Source organism: Erinaceus europaeus, chromosome 2 (genome assembly GCF_950295315.1).
Source record: "Erinaceus europaeus chromosome 2, mEriEur2.1, whole genome shotgun sequence".
NCBI classification, from domain to species: Eukaryota; Metazoa; Chordata; class Mammalia; order Eulipotyphla; family Erinaceidae; genus Erinaceus; species Erinaceus europaeus.
Window position 1 is genome coordinate 88,610,856 of NC_080163.1, and position 22,792 is coordinate 88,633,647.

At 40.1% G+C, this 22,792-nt stretch overlaps 1 protein-coding gene across 2 annotated transcripts; it reads left to right on the top strand.

Moving 5' to 3' along the window:
• Positions 1 to 64: 64 nt before the first annotated feature.
• Positions 65 to 22,792, top strand: CASP3 (caspase 3). 2 transcript variants are annotated; one of them, XM_007517653.3, is made up of 7 exons: positions 65 to 162; positions 9,905 to 9,972; positions 11,953 to 12,077; positions 17,627 to 17,755; positions 18,035 to 18,210; positions 18,916 to 19,036; positions 20,592 to 22,792. In XM_007517653.3, exons 2-7 carry the CDS (start codon positions 9,920 to 9,922, stop codon positions 20,819 to 20,821), a joined length of 834 nt encoding a protein of 277 aa, XP_007517715.1. In that variant the 5' UTR covers positions 65 to 162; positions 9,905 to 9,919; the 3' UTR covers positions 20,822 to 22,792. The 2 variants fall into 2 exon arrangements, with proteins under 2 accessions (XP_007517715.1, XP_060039944.1); XM_060183961.1 differs by lacking the exons at positions 65 to 162; positions 18,916 to 19,036 and having other exon boundaries at positions 9,909 to 9,972; positions 20,592 to 20,657.

The following is a 22,792-nucleotide window of genomic DNA, read 5'->3' on the forward strand; positions in this document are numbered from 1 at the left end:
GGGCGGGGCTTGAGGACGTGTTGACGTCACGAGAAGCGCGGCGGGAAGGGGGCGTGGGCCTCAGGGGGCGTGTCCCCGTTTGTAATTCTCTGGGGTGGCGGGCGGCGGAAGCTGCAGGAGTGGAGCGGTGCGAGGAGTAGGTTGCATGGTTGAGGCAGTGCGGTGAGTGTGCGGAGGACTGCGGGCCTGCTTCTTCCAATCACCCGGGAACCTGCCTGGACCTGCAGCCGCTCTTCGGAGGCGGATGATCTGGGCACCATGTGGGCGGCGGGTCCTTTGTTTTGCCACGACGGAGGGTGTGGGATGATCACCGGAGCTCGCTAAGCGAGAGCTCCCGGAGAGGGCGCCCTCGGGATGGGGAGACCTGGCAGGGAGAGGCTGGGGGAGCGGGCGGCCTCGTGCTCAGGTGGTGTCGCCCCGGGCTGCGGGGTGGGGGTAGGGGGGCCGTCGAGGCGGGGCTGGGAGCTGCAGCCGCGGGATGCTGGAGGGAGGCGCAGTGCCCGGAGCAGATGTTTGTCGCTGAGAAACAGTGGCCTGAGGATGAGACAAGGGCTGGGGGGCCGTGGAGAAGTGCAGATCATCTCTGTGGAAGAGAGTTGGTTCTCCGCTGTCCTCGGCCTAAATTTCCTCGGGTTGACTGGGTGGCTTTAGTCATTCAAGCATTAAACTTCTAGTATCTTTTCAGATGTGATGACCTCCACCAAGTCTTGCAGCTAGCTCATCCCTATGATTGTATCTGTGACCAGGAACTGCATTCCCTTAGGTCATAGTGACTCGTGTTTTCAGCTATATACTCTGTTGACTTCCCAAGCAGTTGCCTTCTGTCCCAGCCCCCACCTGCTTTGTAAGTAGCACCCAAAGTAAGAAACCAGAAATCCACCCTCACGACTACCTCTCTCCACTCTTTCCCCAGTTCATCAACCTTTTCCATCTCCTAAGTGTCTGCTACATCTGTCTGCTACATCTGTCTGCTTCTCTGCTGTTCGTATCTAAGCCACCTAACTGGAGCAGTCACCTCCTGCCTTCCCTACTTTCAGATCCTTTGCCTTCCTCTGAGCCTTTTTCTTCACAACACTGGCTGAAGGATATTTATAAATCGGGAAAGCCCTTCCTTTGCCCTTAGGATCAGCCTAGATCCCTGCACTTGACACCTTCAGCAGCCCTTCCCTGCCACCCAAGCTTATCATTGCTCCCTTATCTTTTGCTTTTGCACCATTTCACTTTCTGACCTGCCTAGCTGACTCACATCTACAGACAAAACTCACATTTCTGCTCTCATGAGATATTTCAGGGTTAAATCTTCCTTCGTGTGTGTGTGTGTGAGTGTGTGTTTCCTCTGTTTCTTCAGTTTCTTTTGCATCTGACATTTTTAGAGGAAAATGTCATTCCTTGCAGTAACTTGCTTACTATCTTCTGGATACTAAACAAATTCTATGAAAGACTAATTTTCTCTTACTCTTTCATCATCTTTCCCCATACCAGGGTTTGGCCTAAGTGAATGCCCATGTCCAAACTGAAGTCTTAATGCTTTTTCATTACTGTGTCCTGGCTAAAAGAATAAAGAAAAGAATGATTTTAGGATCGCTTAGCAAATTATAATGAAAAGATATAGACTAGAAAGTAATGATGGGATTGAATAGTTACTGTAATTGAATATGCAAGACAGTAAGTAGTAGAAGTCTGTGCCAAATATGCTTAGCCACTCTGATAATGAATACAACAGTTACATGATCTCTAGGAATGAAATGTGAAGCTTAAATGATCTTTTTTTTTTAAGGCATCTTATTACATTTATTAAAAAATTTAGGAGGTGCTATTAGTAAGTGCAATGTTGTCATAATTGAAGGTTCATTTCCTGTCACCTGTACAACTCCCAAATTTGGCAAATCAAAGGAACAGTAAATTGAATGTTAAGTTTGAAATTGTGGCAAGCAGCTGTAGGAAGTAGTTCTTTAAAATATTGGCATCATTAAGTTAGAGTAATTATTATTATAACTAACTTTTGGGATGGTCACTTCTTTTTCCTTGAGTCAGATTCCTGGATCTTATTACACAGATGTGGTATTTTAAATGATCTCTTATCACAGTCTGATGCTTAGACTTTGGTTTTGCTTCCTTTTGCAAAATAAATCTCAGGAAATAAGTGAATGAATGATCTACTGGAGTGTGGCAATCAAACTTGTTCACTCAAAAAGAAAAGAAACATTGTACTTAATTAAGTTATATTCCCTTTGGGTGTTCTGCAAAAAGACTTTGTCTCTTGCTATGTTAAGAGACTGAAATCTTTAAATAAATAAAATAAATTGAGAGACAGAAATCTTATCTGATGTGGACAATTACAATGCTTTTGCTTTTGAATGCTATATGCTTTTGAACCTGATTTAACATTTATCTCCTACTCTTAGTCTACCTTCTCATGTTACAAAGTAGTCGATATTTAGATTAATGAAACTGTCTTTTATTTCTTGTCAACCTTTTATTTCTAATACTAGGTACATAGTATTCGATAATTCTTTAGGTTCTGTCTAGAAAAATATGAACATTGGTATTACAGCCTGAGGAAACTAGACATTTTTAGAGTGTTAGATATTATTTCAGAACACATTACACAAACACAAATGTATTGGGTGGAAAAAAGATACTCCTTTCTGACAACCAGAGGCCAAGTTCCAAAGGGAACACTCAAACTAACTCATTCTTGAATTAGGCATAATTTTCATACCTCTCAAGCTTGTAGCAAGGATCAAATGAGACCTGCTCTGTAAAGGTCTCTGTATAATGAGCTGTCACCTGCCTTGTAAATGTAAATACCTCTGTGTTCTTTGTTATTTCTCTGCCTATTTTGTTTTTACCTTCTAATTACTTGTAGAGCTTCTTAATCGAGAGTAAGATGTGGGGATGATTCATCCAATAGCCCTCACACTTTGCCACATTCAAGAACTGGGAGCTCAAGCCCATGACCACCATATGGAAGTACATAAGGGAGAAATCTCATGTGTGGTAGAACTGTGTTCCAGTGTCTCTCTCCATTGCTATCTCATCTTATCTTAATGGAAAGATAGAACGGAAAAGATAGGAAAGGCTCTGTTACTACATAGTCCTGGTAACAGAGTGTGTGGGGGAGTGTTAGATAAAGGTGTCTGATATATTAACTGAACCACGTTTGCATACCAGTGAACATCACTGTTGAGCCCTACATAAGAGTAGGATCTTTGTCTCTTCCATTACTTTGTACACTTAAGAGATAGTATACTACTCTGCACCCAACTATTGGTCAGTACATTATCATGGCAGAAGAGACAACTGAGTAAATACTACTGATTCTTAACTGTTAGTGCTTCCAAACCCTCTCTGGCAGGCAGTATTTCTTTGATCAGGTGCTTGTAAACCAGAATCAGTTTTACAAAGGAGTGGTTCTCAGTGAGAAGGAGGAGATGTACAGATTACACACAATTTTTCTAAAAGGTACCCAAGATTCTTCCATCTCCATTTATTTCGAATAAAATATTTAGATCTTGGGGGCCGGGTGTGGTGCACCTGGTTAAGTGCACATGTTATGGTGCACAAGGACCCAGGTTCGAGCCCTCCAGTCCCCCCCTGTAGGGAGAAAGCTTTGAGAGTGGTGGAGCAGGGCTTCAGGTATCTCTCTGTCTCTCTTCCTCTTTATCTCCCCCTACCCTCTCAATTTCTGGTTGTCTATCCAATAAATAAAGATTTTTTGATTTTTTTAATTCTAATTTTTTTTTTAATTTAAAAAATAAAACTTTTAGATCTATAAATCCTTCCCCATATCTCTTTATCCCTCAGAAAAATACCATCTTAGCACTACAGGTAAAGGAGATAACAAGTTTGTTTATATTAAAGGAAAGAATGGTTGTATTCATTTGGCATGATCACACTTAGTTTATTCCATGTTTAATTTTACTTACTATTCATATGTTTTCACTTCAGTTATAAAAGTAATATTTAAAGGTCAACTTCATTATATCCATTGACAATTTCCAGTTTGGTGATTCATCTATTCTGCTAAGCTCCTACAGAAATGCAGAGATTACTTGGGAAATGATTTCAGTGAAACCTCCAATAACTACAGCTGAAATCTTTACTCACTCAAGCAGGATGTATGTTCTTTCTGTTTCAACTACTAAATCTGGAAGTGTGACTGGTTTTGATACTTTGTCTTCTCTGATGGACAATAAGACATAATCTTGATATTTTTCATGTTCTTTAAACAAAATCAAAAGCCTCCCCAGAAGTCCTAATGGTTGTCTTTCTTTTAGAAGTAAAAGAAAATGAAGAAACTGTTTACATGAAACCAATTATTTTACATTTAAAAGAAAACTACCAGCAGCATCTGAAACACTGCAGTGGCTCTTCCTATTTTCTTCATTAGTTAGAATGAATGCATCCCTACTATTTCAGTGTTTCTGACTCCCTTGTATATTTCCCTATTTATGTTTTGTCAAATTACAATATAGAAACTTAAACTTTCATCATTGAGCACAGTAAATATTTCCCTTCAAAGATAATTTTTTATCTTTCTAAGATGAGATCACTATCTCCAGAATAACTTGTATGCAGACAGGGAGTAGCTAATGGAGATGAGGTCATGCCAAATGTAACACAAGCAAATCCCAGGAGAACCAAAGCTCTGTTCTGAAGTGTGGATTTAATGTTTTATTTTGGAAAAGCTAGATAGGGACAAGCAGAGAGCAGATGTGCACATGTCTGATGTTACAGGGACTAGGTTTACCGTTTTATAAATGTTTAATAGTATAAAGTGAGAGCCAATTCTATTGTAATACGTATCATTCAGATCCTAATATTGAAGAAAATGAAACACATTTTAGTACTTGTTCCTGAGAACTCCATATCAAACAGTACAACTTTATTTAAAATCCTGTTCTAAAAGAATCCATGTTGGTTCTTGCAGTCAATACCTTGTTTACTGAAGCAAGTTGCCTATTTGTGTCCAGTACCAAAAACAACTGCGTTGAAACTATTTGTATTCAAGCTTATCTAACTGAAATTTTTTAGGAGTTATTTGGCTAAAGAAAGTTAATTTAGTGACCTGGGAAGTAGCACAGCAAATCAAACATTACATTTGCAAGCATGAGGCCCTGATTTCAATCTCCAGCATCACATGTACCACAGTTCTTCTTCTAGCGTTTGCCCTTCTTCCGTAGCCAGTCAACAGCATCAGGTTGAGCCTGATGTAAAGTTTCGAGACCTCCTTTGAATCTGGAGAGGTGGCAGTCGTTGACTATGTGGGTCATAGTCTGTCTGTAGCCGCAGGGGCAGTTCGGGTCGTCTCTGGCTCCCCAGCGATGGAACATAGCGGCGCACCGGCCATGGCCTGTTCGATAGCGATTGAGGAGGGCCCAATCATAACGTGCTAGGTCAAAGCCGGGTTGACGCTTGCAGGGGTCTGTGATGAGGTGTTTGTTCTTTACCTCAGCTGACTGCCAGCTCTGTTTCCAAGAGTCTGGAACAGAGAAGTTCAGTGTAGGCGTAGGGGACCAGATTGGGTGACGAGACGTCAAGCGTTGGACAGGGTGGGCGAAGATATCCGCGTATATTGGCAGGTCCGGTCGAGCGTAGACGTGGGAAATGAACTTAGATGATGCCGCATCCCGACGAATATCTGGCGGGGCGATGTTGCTAAGAACTGGCAGCCATGGAACCGGGGTGGAATGGATGGTTCCAGAAATTATCCTCATGGAGGAATATAATTTGGAATCGACCAAGTGGACATGGGGGCTACGGAACCATACTGGGGCACAGTATTCTGCAGTGGAATAGCATAATGCCAGAGATGGTGATCGTAGTGTGGAAGCGCTCGCGCCCCATGAGGAGCTGGCCAGTCTTGCAATGATGTTATTCCTCGCGCCCACCTTTGCTGCAGTTTTTATGAGATGTTCGTGAAATGACAGAGTGCGATCGAGAGTAACGCCAAGATAGACTGGCTGGGCTTCATGCCGAATTCTCGTATCGCCAAGCTGCACATTAAGCTCACGCGAGGCCGAGGCATGGTGTAGATGGGAAACAGATGATACTGTTTTTGCAGTGCTAGGGATGAGTCGCCATTTTTTACAGTAATTAGATATCAGAGACATGTCTTTCATGAGTGTTTCCTCGAGGATGTCGAACTTGGATGCCTGAGTTGCACAGCAGATGTCATCGGCATAGATGAACTTTCTTGAAGAAGTTTCTGGGAGGTCATTGATGTAAAAATTAAATAGCGTAGGAGCCAGAACAGAGCCCTGGGGGAGGCCACTTGAGACAAGTCTCCATCTGCTAGACTTGTCACCCAGATGCACCCGGAATCTTCTGTTTTGGAGAAGAAACGATATAGTGTTGGCCACCCATGGAGGCAGGCATCTTGAGATCTTGACTAGGAGACCACGGTGCCAGACCGTGTCATAGGCTGCTGTGAGATCAACAAAGACAGCACCCATCTTTAAATTCTTCTGGAATCCATTTTCAATGTAAGTTGAGAGGGCCAGGGCTTGTTTGCAGGTAGATCTTCCTGGGCGGAAACCAGCTTGGGCGGGTGATAGGAATTTCTCTGTAAGAGGAGAAATACGTGTACCACAGTGATGTTCTGCTTCTCACAGAAAAATCATCCCCCCCAAAAAAAATAAATTTTAAATTGTTAAAAGAAAGTTGATGTATAAAAAGGAAACATTTACTTAAGTCTCCTAATCTTACATTGGTGTAAGCCAAGAAGTCAATTTTTTTTATTATTTTCCCTTTTGTTGCCCTTGTTGTTTTTTATTGTTGTTGTAATTATTGTTGTTGTTGATGATGATGTCATTGTTGGATAGGACAGAGAGAAATGGAGAAAGGAGGGGAAGATAGAGTGGGAGAGAGAGACACCTGCAGACTTGCTTCACCGCATGTGAAGCAACTCCCCTGCAGGTGGGAAGCCAGGGGAACCCGGATCCTTACAGTCCCTGTGCTTTGCACCACGTGCACTTAACCTGCTGCACTACTGCCCGACCTTGCAGTCAAATATTTTAAAATCTAGAAGCTGATCACTATGTAAATCTATATAGTCTATTAGTATTCATAAGGATAATTTTGCCCCAAAATTTTATTGTAGGCAAGAAATGAAAGACTGTTCATGGTTTTTAGTATTTCAATCAAAAAATTAACAACACTATGAAGTGCTTTGTAACAGATGATTAGGACTTTGATCATTTGTAAGAGCCTGTTAGCATTTAGAGGTTCTTGGACATGTACAATGAATGTATCCTGCATTTGACATATTCATTCAAAGGGTCAATTTGAGTCAAATCATGGGACCCGAAAGGAGATAATCCCTGGTGTAGCTTTAGAAATTCTTATCTTTATTGATTTTCCACTCCAGGTTTTCTGCATGCTGACCTCTATTTTTAACCAGAGCATGCTCAGTTCTGGCTTATGGTCTGAACCTAGGACTTCTGGTACCTCTGGCATAAAATGTAATTGCATTGCTGTTGTGCTATCTCTTCATTCCCACAGAATCATAAAACATAGGTGATATTTTCTCGTGGATTGTAGTGTACTATCAGCAAATCATTTGTCTTTTTTTTTTTTTCCTTTCCAGGGTTATTGCTGGGCTCGGTGCCTGCACCATAAATCCACCGCTCCTGGGGGCCATTTTTTCCCCTTTTGTTGCCCTTGTTGTAGCCTCGTTGTGATTATTATTGCCATTGTTGATGTTGTTCGTTGTTGGACAGGGCAGAGAGAAATGGAGAAAGGAGGGGAAGACAGAGAGGGGGAGAGAAAGATAGACACCTGCAGACCTGCTTCACCGCCTGTGAAGTGACTCCCCTGCAGGTGGGGAGCCGGGGTTTCGAACCTGGACCTTACACAGGTCCTTACACAGCTTTGCGCCACATGCGCTTAATCCACTGCGCCACTGCCTGACCCCCAATCATTCGTCATTTATTTGCCTGTGCTTTCAGAATTGTTAACCATCTTGTAGTGTTTTCTCAATCAAATTGATCACAGTCTTATTTCTCAACATCAGATGACTGTTTTCACTTGCAGTCTGCTCAGTTAAGACCTGCATAGTGACAAGTTTACCTCTGATATTTATGGTTCAAGGAAGTAGGAGATTTCACTTTACCTAATTCATTCTTACTGTATGTATGGAGAAAAAAAAAGACGAGATCAACAGATACACTGAAACATGGTACCAAGCAGACAAGGAAAAGACTATAGAGGAGAGGAGGGAGAACAGGCAAACTTACATAGGGCCTTAGGAACCAAAAGAAAATTTTAACTTATCCTAATTTCAAGGAGAAGAGTATTTTAAGCAGAAATGGGACAAAAATACTTTAAAGAAATTACTCAGGCTGCTGAGTAAACCAACTGAAGAAGACTGAAAAGTAATCTGAAGGAAAAAGTACATTCTGGAATAGCTCCCTGGAAAGAAGTGAAGGCGACTTGGATTAGAGTTCAGTAGCACATAGAGGTAGTAAAGTGTCTAGAATTCAGATCAGGGCTGAATTTTCATAGTCTGGGGGCACTTAAGTGGATTAGAAATTTTGAGATAGGGGGGTTGAGTGGTGGCACAATGGGTTAAGCGCACGTGTCCAGGACTTCTAGAAGATAGCGCACATGGCCAGTTCTTCTAGAAGATAGCCAGGACTTCTAGAGACTGGTGAAATTAAATATCTTCCCCATATTTTCCTCTATTAAGGGAAACGAGTTACCATGGTGAGTACTTTTCCTTCTAGGGTGGAGCTGGCTTCCTCAAACTGCAGAGCAGAGTGGGGAGAAAAGGGCTTTTATCACTTAGTTCTATGATTGTGGACGGAACCATTTAATCACTAGAAGTTGAGTCCCCAGACTTTATGGGCCCTTGGAATGATAAAAGACGAAAGCATTGTACTTGCTATACAATAAATGTTCACTAAAAGGTAGCTTGCTTTAATTGTAAAGATTTGTAATCAGCATTTTCAATAACCAAGAAGTATGTGTGTGATGTGATATGATTGTCTGATGGAAGAATTAAAGCAGAAACATTTTTCTTCCTAGTTTTCTAAACTATCACACCTCTCTAAGTAGCTGCAGTTTCCAAGCCAGTGTTCATAATGAGCATCTAGAGGTTTAGAATATTCTCGTACTATATATTTTGGAGGTCTAAGCATTGTAGAATAGGACTGTGTGAAGTACACCATTGTGGTGGGAGGTGTCTGCATTTTGTTAACATTGTGAAGTTCTTACCAATAACTTGGTCTGTTATAATAGAAGCAAGTTGCAATGTATACCTTAAGTGTAGTGAGGGTATACAAATGTAAAAATTTATCCAATTTTGCACTTCTTATCTTGTGCACCTTAAATACTCATGTCTGATTTTTTTTTTCCAGTTGGGATTAATGGTTTACAGTTGTGCGTGTCTTAATTCTTTTTAAAAAATATTTACTCCCTTTTTTTGCCCTTGTTTTATTGTTGTCATAGTTGTTGGATGGATAAGACAGAGAGAAATGGAGAGAGGAGGGAAAGACAGAGAGGAGGAGAGGAAGATAGACACCTGCAGACCTCCTTCACTGCTTATGACTTCTCTGCAGGTGGGGAGCCCGGGGCTTGAATCGGGATCCTTACACCAGTGCTTGCACTTTGCACCACCTGCGCTTAACCCGCTGAGCTACTGCCCGACTCCCTCATGCCTTAATTCTTAAAAGATTAAGAAAAAGTCTTGGATTACATTATACATCTTTATAAAGGATTATTGTTCTCAGTTTTGACTCAGAGATCTGTAACAGAAGAGGTAAAGCAGAGGGAAGTGTAATGTTAGAATGAAAACATTCATGTAATATATTAGAAGAAGAATCATTAGAATGATTAAATATCTTGCCGTGACTTTAATGATTGATCTTTCAATTAATTTCTGTTTTCTTTACTTTTCTAGTTTATAAAAGTATCTATGGAGAACAGTGAAAACTCAGTGGATTCGAAATCCATTAAAAATTCAGAAATGTGAGTATCTAAATGAACTCTTGCATATCAGAGAAAGACAGATATAATATAGCAAACTTTGAAGAGCAGGTTAGCAAGAAAATATATGCATATATATTTTCAAGATAGAGGCCAGATTGACCTACCTGGACATCTGTGTGACTTTTCACATGTTACTTAACCTTCCTGAATCTGATCTTTTAAATAGAAGTAATGACACCTTCATGGAACTGTGAGATTGAGGGAAAGACCTGCTATAGTGCCTGGCCCATAGTTAGAAGCAGAGGGACAGACAGCAGGATTCATGAGTCTGGGTGCTTCTGTGTTTTGTGTTTGAGGAAGCCTTTGACCTGTTTGAGTTTCAAGACTAAAATTAAATACCACTTCTCTGAAAGAGATTACCTATTTAGAGATTATCTTTTACCTTTTGTTCTCATCTTTCTGGAAATATTCTACTCACTAATGTTTTCATTAATCAACAGATGGAGAAAGGAGAATGAATATATATGTGTATGTATGTGTGTATATATGCATATGCTCATCTCATAGAATGGAAAGATTAATATTGAATTTTCTTGGTTTCTTATAATTTCAGGAGAATTTTAACAACTTTATTCTTACCTTGAAGGAAAAAATATTTCACAGTTTAAAAAAAATTAAGTATAAAATGTATTTAATGGAAGGGCCAAGTAGCACAGCAGGTTACACACACATGGCACAAAGCGCAAGGGTTGGCGTAAGGATCCTGGTTCGAGCCCCGAGTTCCCCACCTGCAGGAGGGAGTCCCTTTACAAGCGGTGCAGCAGGCCTGTCTATCTCTCCCCCTCTCTGTCTTCCTCTCTCGATTTCTCTCTGTCCTATCGAACAACAGCAATAGTAATAACAATAATAACAGCAATGATAAACAACAAGGTCAAAAGGGAAAAAATGGTCTCCAGGAGCAGTAGATTCGTAGTGCAGGCACCGAGCCCCAGCAATAACCCTGGAGGCAAAAAAAAAAAAAAAGTATTTAATGAGGGGGCCAGATGGTGACTCACTCAATATGTTCAAATGCCCAGTCTCCACTTTCAAGGGGTTTTGGTGGGAGAGCTTCACAAGTGGTGGAACAGTGCTGCAGGTCTCTCTTCTGTCTCTCATCCTCTATTTAAAAAAGAAAGAAAAGGGAGAAACTGGCTGCCAGGAACAGTGGAGGCACCAAGCCCCAGTGATGACTCTGGTAGCCAAAATATATGTATTTTGATAAAATTTTAATAAGGTTTTGAGAAAAATTAAGATACAGAAGTGAGATCAGTGATAACTCCCCTCAAAAGTAGTCCTTGAGGGGGTCGGGCGGTGGCGCAGTGGGTTAAGCGCATGTGGCGCAAAGCGCAGGGACTGGAGTAAGGATCCCAGTTCGAGCCCCCGGCTCCCCACCTGCAGGGGAGTCGCTTCACGGGCGGTGAAGCAGGTCTGCAGGTGTCTATCTTTCTCTCCCCTTCTCTGTCTTCCCCTCCTCTCTCCATTTCTCTCTGTCCTCTCCAACAACGAATTGCGTCAACAAGGGCAATAATAATAACCACAACGAAGCTACAACAAGGGCAACAAAAGGGGGAAAAAAATGGCCTCCAGGAGCGGTGGATTCATGGTGCAGGCACCGAGCCCAGCAATAACCCTGGAGGAGGAAAAAAAAAAAAGTAGTCCTTGAAGAGCTGAACAAAATGAGTGAGAGCTTACCAAAAAAGAAAAAAGAGGTAAAGGTGAAAAACATTAATTTTTGAAGTTTTAAGGCTGTTTCCTCAACCTTCACACTGACTGTATCTGCATAATCATCATCACTTTACTTAGCCTCTTGGCAAATCATTCCCTCATCTATGAAGTGGGTTTTTGTGAGAATCAAAGGAAAAGCCTGGCTCACTACATTCAACAGATGTTAATTGTTATAGTATGTTACAAAGTTATTAACATGAGAAGCAGAATTGTTTGTTTCTACCTTTGTAAGGCTATTGTTTGATGTCTCAACAGGAAGAACTTACATGGCAGCAAGTCAGTAGACTCTGGTATATCCTTGGACAATAGTTACAAAATGGATTACCCTGAAATGGGTTTATGTATAATAATTAATAATAAAAACTTTCATAAAAGTACTGGTATGTATTACTATACAATTTGTATTCCTTTTCAAATATTTGTACCACTTGTATTTGGTATAATTGTGAAAATTTGTATTTGTGTTATTAGTCAGGAAACTAATGTAGACCCTATAAGTCCTCTAATACAATATGAACTCTTTTTTTTTTTTTTTAATGATTGACTAGACCATAGGATAAGAGTACAATTCCACACAGTTCCCACCACCAGAGTTTCATATCCCATCCTCCACTGGAAGCTTTCCAATGGAGCATGGACCCAGGATCATTCTGGGGTGCAGAAAATGGGAGGTCTGGCTTCTGTAATTGCTTCTCCACTGGATATGGACATTGAACACGTCAATCCATACTCCCAGCTTGTTTCTGTCTTTCCCTAATGGAGTAGGGCTCTAGAGAGGTGGGGTTCCAGGACACACTGGTGAGTCTGCCCGGGGAATTTAGGTTGGTGTCATGGTAGCATCTGCAACTTGGTGACTGAAAAGGATTAAAACATAGAGCAGAACAAATTGTTTAATAATCAGAATTCTAAAGGTAAGAATAGAACAGATGAGATTTGGGGTCTCCATTTTTGGAAAAAGCTTGTAGGTCTATTTTAGGTATATTCCAAGAGGCCCGTGACTTTACTAATTTTGCCTGAGCCCAACAGCTAACATGCAGATGGGCTAAAGGTATTGTCTGAGGAGATGGTCTCAGAGTTGGAAATAGGACTAGAAAGCTGGATCAGGGAAGAGACTAACTCCCAAATATGAGAAAACTATGTGAATATTGTTAACTGTAAACCCTATCAATTTGATCTAGGGCCCATATTAAGCACAGTAGCCTGTGTAACCTCTGCATCCCTGTAGGTCCAAGCTCACATTCTGTAGTCATAGGTAGGAACATTCTGTTAGAGGTCTAGGCCCATCACAACATGAACTCTTAACTCTTCTACCTTCTTCAAACATCTCTCCATCTTCCAACAGCTAGCTTCCTCTTTGTGTGTTGGTGTCCTCTGCTCTAACATCATTGTGAACCTTGTTACTTTATTCTCTCCAAATGCTAGCATAAGGTTCTCAACAAAGTGTAAGTACTATTTTTCCATCCCAGGAACACTGCATCACAGATTATCTCATTTAATTTTCTCAACAAGCCTGAACAGTACATCATCAGATTTTGAAATGGTAATGCCCTTGCAGAGATCACCTGATAGCAGAGCTGGGATTCACGCCAGGCTCTGAACCCTGCTCTGCTGCTTTACTTCCTTGAAGTGTCCTTATTGTGCCATTGACTTTTCCTCTTTCCTTGTAAAGAAAACAGAGACTCTACATATAAAGAAACCCTGCTTTTACTCTGCATTCTCTTAAACTTTAATCTGATTTGTTGTCTTCTCTACGTTTAGAAAACATGAACTTTAAGCTTGCCATTTTCATTGTTCCCCATATTTCCTCAATCTGCTTCTCTGTTGTCTCTTTCTAAGAAAACTGTTGATAAGGTTTACTGTGGCCTGATGACCAAGCCTCTTCTCATTCTTTATACTAAATATGATTTGAATCTACTAGTAATACATTTGAGGTTTGTTTTTTTTTTTTTTTTAGAGAATACCAGAAAAATCCCTCATAATCTTAAACTAATATCTTGATTATTTATTACTTGAGGGGGTTGGGCTGTAGTGCAGAGGCTTAAGCACACATGTTACGAAGCAAAAGGACCGTTGTAAAGATCCTGGTTCAAGCCCCCAGGGTGGCTTCACAAGCAGTGAAGCAGGTGTCTGTTTTTCTCTCCCCCCTCTGTCTCCCCCTCCTCTCTTGAATTCTCGATGTCCTGTTCAACAACGATGACAGCAATAACAATAATAACAACAACAATGATAAACAAGGGCAACAAAAGAAAAAATAGCCTCCAGGGGCAGTGGATTCGTAGTGTAGGCACTGAGCCCCAGTGATAACCCTAGAGGCCATATATATATTACTTGATAAAATTGTCCTTGATGATGTCTTCCAAAATTTGATTTCATTCATAATATGCAAGCAATAATGTATTCTGCATGCCACTTAAATATATAATTAAGCACTTTTCATGCTGCTGTGCATTTTTCATATCTGTTACCTTAATGAAAATATTCTTTTTTTTTTTTTTTGCTTCCAGTGTTATTGTGGGGCTCTGTGCCTGTACTAGGAATCTACTGTTCCTGGAAGCTATTTTTTTCCCTCTTGTAGCCCTTGTTTATCATTGTTGTTATTGTTGTCACTGTTGTTGGATAGGACAGAGAAATCGAGAGAGAAGGGGAAGACAGAGAGGGGGAGAGAAAGATAGGTACCTGCAGACCTGCTTCACTGCTTGTAAAGCGACCTTCCTGCAGGTGGGGACCCGGGGACTCAAATTGGGATACTTGACCCGGTCCTTGTACTTTGCGCCATGTGCACTTAACCCACTGCACTACCGCCTGGCCCCCTTTAATGATAATATTCTATTCCATAAATATACAACTTGCATAATTTACTATGTGAATAAGCATTTTGGCTGTTAACCTCCCTTTTTTAATTTAGTACTAGAAATTGAACTCAGGGTTTCACCTATGTTCTATCCTGTTTGAGCCACCTAAATCCAATGTCTTTACTATCCTTAACTTAATTTTTTAATGGCTTACAGTAAATACAGTTCTTGTTACATGTGTAAAAATTCTCAGTGTTCTGCAAAACACTCTCACCTCCAGCCTAGGTCCTCCTCCTCTTCCATCTTGCACCAGGACCTGAAATCCCCCTTCCTTTTAGAGTCCTTTACTTTGGTGCAGTGCATCATAATTTCTTTATACTTATAATTTAGTTTTTTAATGAAAGAGAAATACATGTATATATAAACACATGCACACACACACCAAGAGATTGACCAGAGGACTCTCAGCTCTAACTTAGGGTGATGCTGGGGATTGAACCTGCAACCTCTGAGCTCAGGCATGAAAGTCATTTGCATAATCACTATGCTGTCTCCCTAGCTAATTATTTTAACTCAGTACCCAGAATCTGAGCAAAGGTATTCTGCATGTGCTGTATCACTGAGCAGTCTCTGTGTCCCTTTCCCCCCTTTTCTTTTCTGATTATGAGAAAGAAAAAAGAATACATTGCTTGCACAAAGCACTGCTACACTATCCATGGAGTTTTTGTCTTTGCTGCTCCGCTGTGGTACTAGGGATTAAAATCAGAACCTCTCATACATAAGGGATCTAGGAGGTTATCTACCATATTATATTGAAGAGGTAATTATTCTTTGCTGTTATAAACAGTGAGGAAAGAATGATTGAAATTAAGTGTCTAAATCTGAATGACATCATCTTTATTTCCTTCATCTAGTATATAAATTGATGGCTCTCTCAACACTAGATTATTCTGCCTCACACTACTTGCTATAATGAATGCCATCTTCTTATAGAAATTTTTAAAAGATTTTTTTAATATTTATTTATTTATTCATTCCCTTTTGCTGCCCTTGTTGTAGTTATTATTGTTGTTATTAATGTCGTCATTGTTGGATAGGACAGAGAGAAATGGAGAGGGGAGGGGAAGACAGGGGGAGAGAAAGATAGACACCTGCAGACCTGCTTCATTGCTTGTGAAGCGACTCCCCTGCAGGTGGGGAGCAGGGGGCTCGAACTGGGATTCTTAGGCCGGTCCTTGTGCTTTGCGCCACGTGCACTTAAGCCGCTGTGCTACCCCCCGATTCCCGTAGAATTTTTTTTAAGTATGTCTACTTACTTTCCAAAAAACCCTCTTAGACAAGTAGTCTGGTTTTAGTTTTACAGTCAGCTCTTTTACTGCAGTCCAGTATTTTCAGTTCTGCTATTAATGTAGTTCACACCAGAATTCCATCACCTGTCACGCAGCTGCATGTGTCTGTCCACAGCTTCTTCAGTGACAAAATTTGAGCTTATTTTCATTTTATGACAATGACATACCTTCATGATAGAAATTTCAGGGCTTAGCAAAAAGAAAAATATACATACTTATAGTTACTCTTCCTCAAGATAATATTTTGAAGCTACAGGCATGTATTTTTTTTTCTACTCATATTAAATTTATTCAATTCTAAAGTGTTTCCACCAGTGTTTTGCTTTTTTGGATCAGGGCGTGTCGTGTATATTTATTGAAGGTGCTGTAAGGAAGTGATTAGATGATGACCTGGATACAAGCCTGACATTAGCTTCAAGTTCAGAAACTTGGGCAAGTTTCTGAACTCTGGTCCACGTTCCACAATCAGTACAGGTGAAGTCAGTCATGACAACTATCTCATGGTGGTTGAAAGTTTATAGATTTTCCACAACAGAATGTCTGATGAATTTGTTTTACTTCTTGAAAAAACGTAAAAGTTGTATCTTGTTAAGTACTTAAAACCAAGGAAATACAGTACTTCTGAACATACAATATGTATGTGTCATGTAATTTTTTCACAAAAATAAAAAAACTAAAAGTAGGATACTATTGCTTCTACTCTTTACAAAAATAAGTAAGTTGGTGACAGGTAGTGGCAGGCCTGGTAGAGCACACATATTACCATACTCAAGGTCCTGAATTTGATCTTTATGAGCAGTCGAGCGGTGCTACAAGTGACTCTCTTTCGTTCCCTCTAGTTCTGTCTCTGTAAGAAGAGAAAAAACAGAGTCTGGTGGTAGCACAGTGGATTAAGCGCAGGCGGCGCAAAGCGTAAGGACGGGCTAAGGATCCCGGTTCGAGCCCCCCAGCTCCCCACCTACAGGGGAGTTGCTTCACAAGTGGTGAAGCAGATCTGCAGGTGTCTTTCTCTTCCCCTCTCTATCTTCCCCTTCACTCTCCATTTCTCTCTGTTCTATCCAACAACAACAATAATAACTACAACAATAAAACAAGGGCAACAAAAGGAATAAATAAATTTTTTTTTTTTAAATTAAAAAGAAGAGAAAGAAAAGGAAAAAAATGACCCACAGGTGCAGGAAAAAGAAAGGCAAAAAAGTGACCCAAAAATTTAGTTGAGCCACAGTGATAACCCTGGGGACAGAAGAAAGAAGAAGAAGAAAAAAAAATGCAGTGGCAATATTTCTTTTATATCTTTTTTTAATTTTATTTATTTTATTTTGAAAGAGATGCAGAGAGAGACCAGAGCACTGCTCAGCAGTGGCAATATTTTTGTCTACAAAAATAAAAATTACTAAAATTTATGTCATGAGTGGGGAAAAAGAGAGCCCAGAATAGTGCTCCCAGAACAGGGATCCTGTCCATGCAAATGCTGCCTACTACCTGGCTGTTTAAGAATTTTAATAGCAATCTAGTGTTTTTCCATTATATAAATGAATCACAATTTAGCTAACACCCTCTTTTAGGCATTTAAGTTACTTCAGCTTTTTACTGTCTAAACAGAGCTATAAAAGATAGCCTTGTGAACACTGAGCACTTTGTATTATGAAGCATCCTGTATGATTTGAATTTTCGTAGCATTTGAAAGGAATAACTGACTGAAGATTATATGAAACACTAAATATCTAATTTTAGATTACATATTCATATATATATATATATATACAATGTTATTAATTCTTTCCCAAGGAATGTCATTTCGGTCTGGTACAGATGTAGATGCAGCAAGCCTGAGAGAAACATTCTTGAACTTGAACTATGAAGTCAGGAATAAAAATGATCTTACACGTGAAGAAATTGTGGAATTGCTGTACAATGGTAAGAAGTAACCCAAAGAATGGCTTTCATTACGGCCTGGGAGGTGACACAGCGAATAAAGCGCTGGATTCTCCAGCATGAGGCCCTGAGTTCATTGTACAGCATCGCATGTACTACAGTGATGCTCTGGTTCTCTCTCTTTGCTCTCCCTTTCTAGTGATTTCTTAGTCCTGTCTTCACTTTTTTTTTTTCACCTTCTTACTACAGTATGTATGAGATTGTTGAATAAAGTTGTTTTGGTTTTGTTTTGTTATCCCTAATTTATACATGTTTCTCCAGTTTCTAAAGAAGATCATAGCAAACGGAGCAGTTTCGTTTGTATACTTCTAAGCCATGGTGAAGAAGGGATAATTTTTGGAACAAATGGTCCTATTGACCTGAAAAAACTAACAGGTTTCTTCAGAGGTGACTATTGTAGAAGTCTTACTGGAAAACCCAAACTTTTCATTATTCAGGTAATATATAACTGGGCATCTTGGTTATTGAGGCTTATCTCAGATTGTCTGCAGTTATATTTTCCCCCTGAAGAAGCTACCTTACTATTTTTCATTTAAACTACCTACCACTTAGCAGATATACAATAAATTTCACTTGAGTCTTTTATCCAAATAGGTTCTGCATAATTACCATCAATTTTTACAGAGCCTTTACATTTCTTAAATATAAAAGCTATGTGTGTGTACACAATTTTAAAAATACACGTTTGTAGCCCAGAAAGTTGCACAGCATGTCAGCTGCTGAACTTGCATGCATGAAATCCTGAGTTTAATCCCCAATATCTGACATTTCAGCTCTTTTGGTCCTCGTGAATAAGTTAACCTTTTTTTTTAAAGTTTTTTTAAATATTTATTCCCTTTTGTTGCCCTTGTTGTTTTATTGTTGTAATTCTTATTGTTGTTACTGATGTCGTTGTTGGATAGGACAGAGAGAAATGGAGAGAAAAGGGGAAGACGGGGAGAGAAAGATAGACACCTGCAGACCTGCTTCACCACCTGTGAAGCGACTCCCTTGCAGGTGGGGAGCTGGGGGCTTGAACCAGGATCATTCCGCCGGTCCTTGCGCTTTGCGCCACATGCACTTAACCTGCTGCACCACAGCCCGACTCCCTGTGAATAAGTTAATCTTTAAAAAGCTAAAAATGATTATTTTCTAATCTCCAGGCCTGCCGAGGTACAGAACTAGACTCTGGTATAGAGACTGACAGCAGTACTGAGGATGACATGGCATGTCAGAAAATCCCAGTGGAGGCAGACTTCTTGTATGCATATTCTACCGCACCTGGTAAGAGGATCAAAAACAATGTCATACAGAGATTTTAAACGAGAACGGTTCCAAAGGCTGTCAAGCTTTCGATATCTCTGAACTAACATTGCGCAATTTTAGGGCACTTAACTACAGAAAAGTCTCAAAAAGATTAGCCAAGTTTGGCTAGAAAGATAGATTTACAGAGTCAGTGAACTTAATATCAAATGGATACTGTGTTGTAACAGATTTCAGCTACATGCAGTAGGATAAAAAGGGGTTTTTTCCCTTCTTTTTTTCCCCTTCCGGGATTATCACTGGGGCTTAATACCTGCACTACAAATCCACTGCTCCTGAAGGCTATTTTTTTTCCCTTTTGTTACCCTTGTTGAGAAATAGAGAGAGGACGGGAAGACGGGGAGAGAAAGATAGACACCTGCAACCTGCTTCACAGCTTGTGAAGCAATACCCCTGCAGGTCGGGAGCCAGGGGCTTGAACTGGGATCCCTGTACCGGTCCTTGTGCTTTGTGCCATGTGCGCTTAACCCACTGCACTATCACCCGACACCCCCACCCCCCCACCCCCCCGCCAAGGTATTTTCTAAAAGAAAAAAATTTGTTTTAATGTGGCACCAGAGAATGAACCCGTCTTTTCACAGCCAGCTTTTATTGTTGTTTATTCTAAGGCAAGTTGGGGGGCGGGGGAGTAAGATCCCAGAATACCACTCCACCATCTTTGAACCTCCCTCAGTGCCACTCCTGGTGTATTTATGTGGTACCAGGATTCTTTTAGTTGATAAGGCATCTACTGTCCCAGGTGAGCTGTCTCCCAGCCCTCAGGAATTCTTTGAAAGATGGGAAATAGTGAGAGAAGTGGCTCAGCAGATAAAGCACAGGATTTGTACATAGAAGACCCATTTTAAATAAACCACAGGTACCGCATATGCCAGGGTGTTATTCATCCTCTCTTTCTCAAAATAAAATTTTAAAAAATAGGATAAATATCAGTAGCATAGGAAGGCTAGTGCCAGACCAAGCAGTGGCACACCTGATAAATTGTATCCTTACTATGTGCAGAGACCTAAGTGCAGGCCCTTAGCTATTCCCACCTGCAAGGGAATAGCTTCACAAGCAATGAGTCAGTGCTGCAAGTGTCTGTTTTTCCCCTCTCTCTGCCTTTCCTTCCCCTCTATTTCTGCCTGTTTCTGTCAGAAAAAAAAAAAGGAGGGCCAGTGGGCTGGTAACCCTTGGGAATGGTGAAATTACTGCGCCAGCCCTGGTAGAAGAAAAAAGTATGAGGGGAAAAGAAGTAAAGTAGACAACATATAAATAGGTTATTAACTTCTACTCTTGGTTATGTTACACACGTCATAAATTAAAAAAATATGTTGATCATACATTTGTCATACTACTAACTTGGGTGTCACAGAGTTCAGAAATGTAACAAAAATGTACATGAGTAGTATTACCAGGCATAAAAAGGAAAAAAAAAAATACAACTAATACCCTTTATCTCTTTTTATTATCTTCACGGCTATCTACTAGTTTATGAAATCAGCTAAAGTTAGCTATGCGTGGTATTTTTGCCTTGTAGGTTACTATTCCTGGCGCAATTCAAAGGATGGGTCCTGGTTCATCCAGTCACTGTGTGCTATGCTGAAACAGTACGCTCACAAGCTTGAACTGATGCACATTCTAACTCGGGTTAACCAAAAGGTAGCAACAGAATTTGAGTCCTATTCTCTTGATTGTACTTTTCATGCAAAGAAACAGATTCCATGCATTGTGTCTATGCTTACAAAAGAACTGTATTTTTATCATTGAAGAAGAGGGGTGTTTTTTTTTGTTTTTGTCATTTGTATGCCAAGTGAAGATACTAAAATGGATACTGTTTTCTCTCCTTTCTCATTGAAATCTAATAGTACTCCAGCTGGCATTTTGAAAACATCACTTTCATAGCAATAGAGTTACTATAAAGCTACCTCAAACTTAAAATCAGGTAGTTACAATTGGATTTAATTAGGAACAAGTAAAACTGGATGGTGGTACTATAATAATCATGAGAGGAAATGATAATAGCTCTCTGTTATCAAGTTTTGGTGACATGCTATGAATTTCAAGTAATTATAAAAAAATACTGTGGGAATGAAATTTCAGCGATGTCAACATGACAGTTAAAATTATGCATTCTGGGGGCAAGGGTAGATAGCATAATGGTTATGCAAATAGACTGTCATGCCTGAGGCTTCGAAAGTCCCAGGTTCAGTCCCCTGCACCACCTTAAACCAGAGCTGATCAGTGCTCTGGTAAGTAAGTAAGTAAGTAAATAAATAAATAAATCTTTTTAAAAAAAGATTATACATTCTGATTGTTGTGAAGCTATAAGAATGATGGTATGGAGTAATGTACCCTAGAGCTTGGGGACCCACGGGCATAGTTAAAAGGTTTAAAGACATTAATTTTAGAATTGATGTTCAGAAATAATTTGGTTTTTTACATCATTTACCTGAACTCATGGTTTTGTGATGGTTATCAGAGCATGCCTTTGTTATAAAAAAAATCATGTTTTATATTGAAAACAAAACAAAATAATTTTTATAAGTGCTGACTGTGTGAGCAAACAAAGTTGACTCTTGCAAAGCTAAATGCAACCAAGACAAAGTTGCAATAGGTGCTGAAATGCAGCTGACTCACCAGCATAGGTAGCCTTGTTTGTTCTGATGAGCTTCACATACCAGCAACATCAAAAAGGCTGATAAGTAAAAACTTCAAATTGATGGGACCAGGCAGTGGCTCACCTAGTTAAGCACACACACTACAGTGTACAAAGGACTCAGGTTCAATCCCCCAATCCCCACCTGCAGGGGGAAAGCTTCACAAGTGTTGAAGCAGGGCTTCAGGTATCTCTATCTTTCTCCTTTTCTATCTACCCCTCCACTCACAATTTCTCCCTGTCTCTATCCAATAATAAATAAATAAAAATTTTAAAGTAAATAATTAAATAAAAAACTGTAAAAAATTACTTCAAATTATTCATCCACAGATAGCAGCATGAATTGAAGAAATTCTATAAGGTTATGTTAAACTGCAACTGAGACCATGAACAGTGAGTGTAAGGAAAGAACAGTCAATCAGCCGGATAACCCATAACTAGAAAATGTCTTGAGGTTGAGCAGAGACACAGCCTAGTGTGTATGGTGAAGACAGAGTCACACAACACAGCTCAGGCTGCTGGCTATTTTCTACATATGTACTGGTGCAAGGCAGGAATCTCCAAGAAATTGAACCAAATCAGAAGCTCTGGAAATAAAGAATTTCCAGAGATGACAAGAGCCACAATAGAAACCATAGTACTCTTGGTAGTCACACTTTTTAGCCTGATAGGTTGTTTGTTGTAGAAGTTTACAGTCAAAGGAACTTGATATCATTATATATTGCTCTGTGAAATAAAAGGACCATGGCACACAGGAGCCTGAAAAGTATCCAGTCTTCCCTTCTTTAATATTGGGAAAATGGAAGACCAGAGGGGAGAAGTCCCAGAAGGGCCAGCTCCAAGCCTCCTCATCCAGGTGTTGAGCCGTCACTCTCAGTGCATTGCTGTATCCCAACTACTTTTCAGTTATACATCTTGTGTGAGCTTTCTTTTGCTCGAAGACAGGAACTCGTGTTTATAAATGACAACTATTTGTTTTGACTAGGTCTGTAAACTTTTCTTAGTAAACTAGGCATGCAATAGTATCTTAAGGTATGTTGCTGTGCGATAGTTGTTTTTTTTTCCCAAAATAAAAAAATCTA

What these genes read in the sequence shown, in the direction of transcription:
- CASP3 (XM_007517653.3), top strand. Translation starts at nt 9,920, where the DNA reads ATGGAGAACAGTGAAAACTCAGTGGATTCGAAATCCATTAAAAATTCA. An exon ending in TCCATTAAAAATTCAGAAAT is followed by an intron (nt 9,973 to 11,952) that starts GTGAGTATCTAA and finishes ATGTCTCAACAG; the next exon opens with GAAGAACTTACATGGCAGCA. An exon ending in CCAAACTTTTCATTATTCAG is followed by an intron (nt 18,211 to 18,915) that starts GTAATATATAAC and finishes TCTAATCTCCAG; the next exon opens with GCCTGCCGAGGTACAGAACT.